The sequence below is a fragment of the Falco naumanni genome, chromosome 2, assembly GCF_017639655.2.
Source record: "Falco naumanni isolate bFalNau1 chromosome 2, bFalNau1.pat, whole genome shotgun sequence".
NCBI classification, from domain to species: domain Eukaryota; kingdom Metazoa; phylum Chordata; class Aves; order Falconiformes; family Falconidae; genus Falco; species Falco naumanni.
Window position 1 is genome coordinate 102349818 of NC_054055.1, and position 6939 is coordinate 102356756.

The 6939-nt window shown below is 43.8% G+C and overlaps 1 protein-coding gene across 2 annotated transcripts; it reads right to left on the bottom strand.

Annotated features, from left to right (window-relative positions):
- Positions 1-229: 229 nt before the first annotated feature.
- Positions 230-5934, bottom strand: N6AMT1 (N-6 adenine-specific DNA methyltransferase 1). 2 transcript variants are annotated; one of them, XM_040582843.1, is made up of 6 exons: positions 5076-5322; positions 4283-4372; positions 3611-3701; positions 2613-2696; positions 1753-1894; positions 230-712 (listed from the first exon to the last, which is right to left on the bottom strand). In XM_040582843.1, exons 1-6 carry the CDS (start codon positions 5216-5218, stop codon positions 606-608), a joined length of 657 nt encoding a protein of 218 aa, XP_040438777.1. In that variant the 5' UTR covers positions 5219-5322; the 3' UTR covers positions 230-605. The 2 variants fall into 2 exon arrangements, with proteins under 2 accessions (XP_040438777.1, XP_040438778.1); XM_040582844.1 differs by lacking the exon at positions 2613-2696 and having other exon boundaries at positions 5076-5934.
- Between the last annotated feature and the right edge of the window lie 1005 nt (positions 5935-6939).

Sequence of the window (6939 nt, forward strand, 5' to 3'; positions counted from 1 at the left end):
GCCCAGAAGACTTCAGGAGATGTGATACCTTGCATTTATCCCAGCTCTTGAGATACACTTACTGCATCTTTCTGTTCAGAAGTACATCGTTTACTTACCAAAGAAGGAAACTCAGTAATGATGCCTTAGACCTGTAAGTCTCCCATACCGCATCAAAATGATTAACACTGATTCCAAGTGTTCATTTAACCCCAACATAGATATAGACGAGGTCTTAAAACAGGAAGAATTATACCAAGTATGTTATTTTAATAAGCCACAATGACAAATATACAAATATCTATTTATAGAGGTAAGTCTTCAGGGCTTTTAAGTGCAAATGCAACAAGGTAGGGTATTTCACAATTCCCCCACAACTGTCCTGTAGATAGCCAGGGGACAACTGTACTTCTGACAGCAGAGAACAGCTGGTTAACATCCAGGATAAAATAAAAATAATAATTAAAAAGAGAGTACGGTCTCTTCATCGGTCTCACTGCAGTAATTGGGAAGTGAGTATACACCCTAAGACAGTGAAAGTCTTGGCCTAAAAATTGATTTGACAATTTCAGTACCCTGTGTTCAGCTTTCTGCATGGCTAGTATTGGCAAGGTTAAGAGCAGTTATCAAGGCTTCTTAAATTTGAGGACAGTAAGCATCTCTTGTCCTGCTTGCCTGGAAAGTACTCGTGTGCCTTCTAAGCCATAATTCTTCATTGTTTCCAGAATTTCGTCTGCAATTGAAAGTGCAGTGTTACAACTGAGTTTATACAGAAGTCAGCTGTAAAAGGCAGTGCTAAACTATCTACCAAACATAAGCAGTAAAACAAAGATTAGAAGCTCTGTCCTTTCACTCTTTCAGACAGTAATTTTTATGCAAAGTAGTCTTCCACCAAGAACAAGTAAAGTTTACAATTTACTAATTGAAGTTCTCTATTTTAGTATTATTAATAGCAGTGAACAATTAATAGCAGTGATGAAGCTAACTTGTAGGAGAAACTGAAATTTGTAGCACTTTCTCTCAGAAGCTGCCTATCAATCAGGTGTGAAAGAATAGTCGGTCTTCTTGAAACTACTTGATAGTGTATAGCCACTAAGCATTAGATCAGAAGAAGCAAGTCCAAATCTTTTCTCTACAGATGTCAAAATGAAAGACATTGCATTTCCAACCAAAGGCTTTTGCCTTTTAAGTTTATACCACCATTCTCTTTCATATGAAGTGACTGTCCTGGCTTCATTACTTAGTTCAGAAGATCTAGTCACCTTTCAGACTTGGAACTGAGCTGCTGGGGTCAGGACATACATATAACCATTTTCCAGACTAGCTTAGGAAATTCTTAGTTTGGGTAATTTGCTTTTATTTTTGGTCTAGCTCACCATACGCTGGATGCACAAGGCATGCATTCAGAAAAGGGATTCCAAGAGGCATCAGGTTATGTAAAAGTCCCTTTGTCAATTAGACACCCACACAGACTTGAAAGATGAGAAGCACAAGAGTCCACAGAGATGCCATGGTTTGTATGAAGCACACAAAACCATTCTAGCCATCTCTGGCATTTTTAAATAATGACCTAGAACACTGATATGAATTCCAATGCATTTGGTCAATCTTCAATTAGTTGCTATCACCATGTTAGATTCAACTGATGTTCCACACTACTTTTTGTTGTTTACTGAAGTCTGATAACCTAGAGAACACTGTTGTGATTAACATTTTTATTAATACAGTATGAAGTCTGTTTGGCATATTTAAGGGTCCAAGGAAAATGATCACCTGGATTATTTTCTTTAATTGTGACCAAGTAGAATAATCCTCCTGGTGAAAGTAGGTCTGGTACTAATGGAAAAACTCTATCCATTACTTCTCTGCCCTTTCTGCCACCAGCCCAAGATGCCTCTATTCCATGGCTTTCCACCTAGAAAGAATGAAAGCAAAGGCTGCATTAACACAGAACGATAGAAACGTCAGTTGCACTTACGATTATGAGAAACATTACCATGGTCTCCAGCTTTAGGTGTCTGTCATTAGAAATCTGACAACTTTGAGTCAGTAAATTAGTTTATGCAGCAAAATTACTTCAAGACTACTTTCTACACAATGAACATACTACTTTTGTTTCAAGTTCTATTCTTCAACTGAATTCAAAGAGCTACATTTTATCACGTGCTTTGTATGTATTTTCTTAAAATGTTTTATGAGCTTGTTTGCCAAGTGGAAGGTGACCAGAAAACCCTTTTAAGTGTCCATGCGCATAGGAGTCTGCAGAAGCAGACAATACTTATTTTGTAAGGATCAAATGCATTTTCCATTGCAAGTCTTCTAAAAATACACCATACACCAAACAGAATTCTTATACAGTTTATGCTTGATGGAGAAACTAGGTATTGAGCAGCAGCAGCAGCAGCAGCAGCTAACAATCCTTATTCCCACGTAGTCTTTATAAGCAACACTAGTAAATCATCGTCACTAAAACAGTGCTGTTACAAGTGCTATTACAAAAATGCTGGTCCTACAACATCCTTTACTATTTAAAAAAACACCCTGCAGTTTTCATAGCAGAGCTTCTTTGATTCGTCACCTCTCGTCTGACAGTAGAAATACCATTTATATTGTGTATTTCAAATTTTTCCTACCTCTTCAGAAGGTGTTACAACATACGGTGGATTAAATAGCAGTAGATCAACCTTCCCATTTAATCTTGGAGACAGTCCTCTGACCTATAGATGAAGTTGATGATTCTTTTGTTTGTTGGTTGTTGTTTTTTCTTTTTTTATTGGAAACACAAAGAATGCAAACATTTTGTAAAAATACAGTTATGTAGTGCTGGATGTTCTGAACATCTCAGCGCAACTCAGGAACACTAAACTTTATTTTCTATGTGCAAGAGAAACATCAAGAAGAACCCTTGCAGAGCAGAACAATTTCAATAGCCTTAAGACTACGTTACATATGGGATGTGGAAGAGCAAGAGACACATATGCAGACAGGTAGTACTTTGAATTCTGAACTAAGCTAGAATAAATTGGATATAAAAGACTTTTGAATTTATCATCAGTTAACAATTGCTACCCAAAATGACCAGTCTGTGATAACTGCAGTTCAGTTCTCAAGTATGAGCAGTTGTTCATCCATTTTAGAACACATTTATTGTTGCCTATCTTCACAATATTTTATAAACATGTTTGGGGTATTTTAAACAAATACCTTAATAAAAGATGAGAAACTTAGCTTTTTCCCGTGCCAAATTCTGTAAGATACAAAAAGTAATATACACAGTTCCTAATCAAATCAGAATGAGCTGAGAACCAAGAACTGTGTAGCACTAGAGGAAGGGCTATAATTTCAGGTCACTGCAGAGTTCCTCGTGCAGAATTTTCCAAACTACATCTACAAAATTTATTTTTAAAATTATCTTAATGAATTTTTAAAGCTTAAATTTGAATTGTAGAGCTTGAGTATTCTGTTTTTCCCTTCTTTCAGAAACACTTTGACATTGTTTTCTTTTTTCATCTGTGCTTATCAAGACAATGTTTGTTCTAGAGTTCACGATTAATTTTCAGTATCTTTAATAAGTATTAAAAAAATATTACAAAAACTCTAAGTAAGATGATATTGAAACATCTTATCTTACCAAATCAGTAATGACTGGCTGAAGGTGAACATTGTTAAGTGCAGCTGTCTCCAGTGTACAGTAAGCTGCCATTGGGTTGATATCTGTACATCTAAAAAGGAGAATATTACCAAGTTACTGGCTACTGTATCTGGGAGGTTTAATCCTGTGAACCATGTGCTAATTTAGGTACTCTGAATAAAAATATCCTTTCCAGCATCCTTTGCTTTGCAAGTAAATAGTAAAAAAACATCGTATCAGCAGCTAAACTGTGCAACACTGTACTGGAAGTTGTAACGAATGACTGAAAACTGAAGTACAGGATTTCCCTTTCAACGCTAGGTCTGCATACATATACATACACACCCAGGTAACCAATGTTATGTCATCAGACCTCAGTAAGACTAATCAGTGGCTAAAATTCAGAATTCAACGCAGCAATCAAAAGTGTAAGCTTAGCAATTTGTCTATGAAGTGGGAAAATAGAATTCTAGTTGTACCGGTACTTAATTTTTACAGAACCTGAAGCAAATAGTTTAGGCTCTCTCTGCTTTGATTTCCCTATCTGTAGAACTGAGCTAACATTTCTTTGTGAAAAGAAGTGTTTTTAAATGTGAAGATGAGAAAGTACATATGTGGGAACTAAATATTCTTTATTACTGCATGCAGCAGTTTGAGTGCTGTTATACTCACATATACAGCACGCTGGAGCCAATAATGGAAGAAGCTAGAAATGTTGAAACCACACCAGATCCAGATCCTATTTCAAGGCAGATCTCAACTCTAAAGACAGAAAACGCTGGGTGACTTATTTGCCTGCTGATCACACAGCCCTTGAAGCCCACATGGTGTCATCTGTGTCACAGGGGCTGCCAGACCAGCCGGTGCCTGCGCAGACAACTGCTGGCTGTCACAAGCTGCTTTTGGGGAACACACGTGTTTGTTTCCCCTGTGCATAACATTACGGCATCCATTAACTACACATTCCCAACCGTACGGGCTAGGTTTCCACAGCACGTATTACAGCTCCGACAGAAACGATGGAGGATCACCACGGAGCCAGGCACGGAGGGAGCCCTCAGGAGGCCTCCGGCCAGCTCTAGACAGCACCGCCCGCAGGAGGTTTACAACCCGTCACTCCCAAGAGTAAGCCCGTGGGTGACTTGTACAGCGGTTCCAGTTCTGTGGGCACATCTCCGCCCGCCCCGGGCTGCCCCCTCGGGCTTCCCACGGCTCCCCCAGGCCATGGCCCCGACAGCGAGGGGGCTCCGGGCCCGCGCTGCCCTCCGCCCGCCGGCCGCCCGCCCGGGGAGGCCTCGCCCCGCTCCCGCCCGGCCCCGCAACCCCGCGGGCAGCCGGGCCCCGAGGGGCAGGCAGCGGCGCCCCCGCCCCGGCGCCCCGACACCCCGGGCCCGAGGGGCGGGGCAGCCCCCTCGCTCCGCCCCCGCCGTTAGCGCCGCCGCCCCGCCCCTGCCCCCGCGCCTACCGGGCCTCCCGCAGGCGGGCCGCGTCCCGCTCCAGCGCGTCCAGCAGCAGGAAGGTGTCCTCGGCCGGCTCGTACACGTCCCGGAAAGGCCCGTGCGGCCCCACGTGGTCGTACCGCGGGGTAGGGAGCGTGGGCGCCGCCATGACACCCCCTCCCGCTCGGGAGCGCGCGTGCGCCGCCACGCCCCTCCGGCGTGCCCGGGGCTCCCGCGGCCGCTCGCGCCACCGACGCCGCCAATGGGAGGGCGCCGGCGGGGCCCCGCCCCTCGCGCGCCTGGCGGGGCGGTGGGGGGCGGCCGCGAGGCAGGAGGCGGCGGGAGCTGCCGGGACCGGAGCCGTCGTCAGGTGCCGTCGTACGGTTTAACTGGTGCAACGTTAAAAATCTTCGCTCCGTCGGTCTCGGTGCGTGGTGGTCCCCGCAGCGGGAGGCCTGGCCGGCCGTGAAGGTGTGAAGGGGACCTGCGGCTCTTGCTGGCGGCTCTGGAGTCGGCTGTCCAGATCGATGCCTTTTCCATCATGAGAAACGCCGCCTTGGCACAGCAAGTTGGCGGGAGGGCAGGCACAGGGGAGCTGAGGGAGTTTCTAAGTGGAAATGCCGCAGCAAAGACTGGCTTTGGCACTTAACTGAAGCTCAGTTTTCCAGTTAATGAAAGAATACGTGTGATGCTTTGCCAGCATCCCAGGGTGCAACCCTATGAACTCCAGAATTCAGACAAAAATGAGAGTCTGCAGAACTTGACAATGGAGGGGAAGTTTCAGGGCACAGATCAGGTCAATAGCTTGCTCTAGGCAACGACACAAAAGAGGCAACGTGTGATCAAAAGCAGGAGAGAAGTACAAGTTCGAATTCCCATGAAACGTCTTGTTTTCTGTTACTATGCTCTACACAAATTCTGAGAGAGATAAATGTCTAGGTCGATGTTGGAAAAGAGTGACACTAATAAAGAAGCAAGACTCTTAAAACATTATTTTTATAATCATAGAATCAGAATTGTTTGGATTGGAAGAGACCTTCGAAGATCATCTAGCCCACCCCCATGATAATTTCAATGAACAGTTTTGGGAAAAGAAGAAAAAAACCCCACATGATTAACCCAGTAATTTGTTGACTCAATTACATGTAAGGGTTGAGGTGTGTCTTGTCTGCTAGCCTTCACTTTGGGCTCTGGAACTAGGGAAAGAACCGGTTTCCATTTTTCACTTGCAATTACAGATGGCCTCTGTAAAACAAACAGTATCTTCCTACAGAAGAAGAACTAGATTTTTGAGCAGCTCATGGTTCATAAATGCAGCTAACTTGTCTTGAAGCTGGGTTTATTCTGCCCATTTCGGTGTCCACCATAGGTCAGCTTTGCTAGGAACATAGGAAAACACAGAAAGGGAGTTCCAGAAAGGGTCTCATCCTTTACCCTCCACTGCAAAGAACTGTGAGATAGATCTTGTTCCTGAAAGTTCATAGTTCATCAGTTCCACATATCCATGTGAGGAGAAAATGATACCAATATACTCGATCCTTTCAGTAAGAAGAACTTTGGGTAAATTCTTTTAGAAAAAGGGACTATGTCTGCACACCGGAGGGGGAAGAAAAAAAACAGGTATTAAATGCAGAATCCTTGGGACTCTTACAACAGGGGGACAATTCCATTCTCACTGCAGGTGTGGTGACTGGTGTTACCCAGCCCAAGCACTGGGTACCAGCTCACCAGCCAGGTATCTGGGAGATTTACCTGAAAATTCAGTATTAAGTGCATCCTGCCTTACATACTGCCTGCCATACATAGTGCATACTGCCTTTAGCTGTGGGCCACCTTCAGTGTTTCCAAGTAAAATCAACACGCTACTCTTTAGCCTCAAAGCCAATGCTT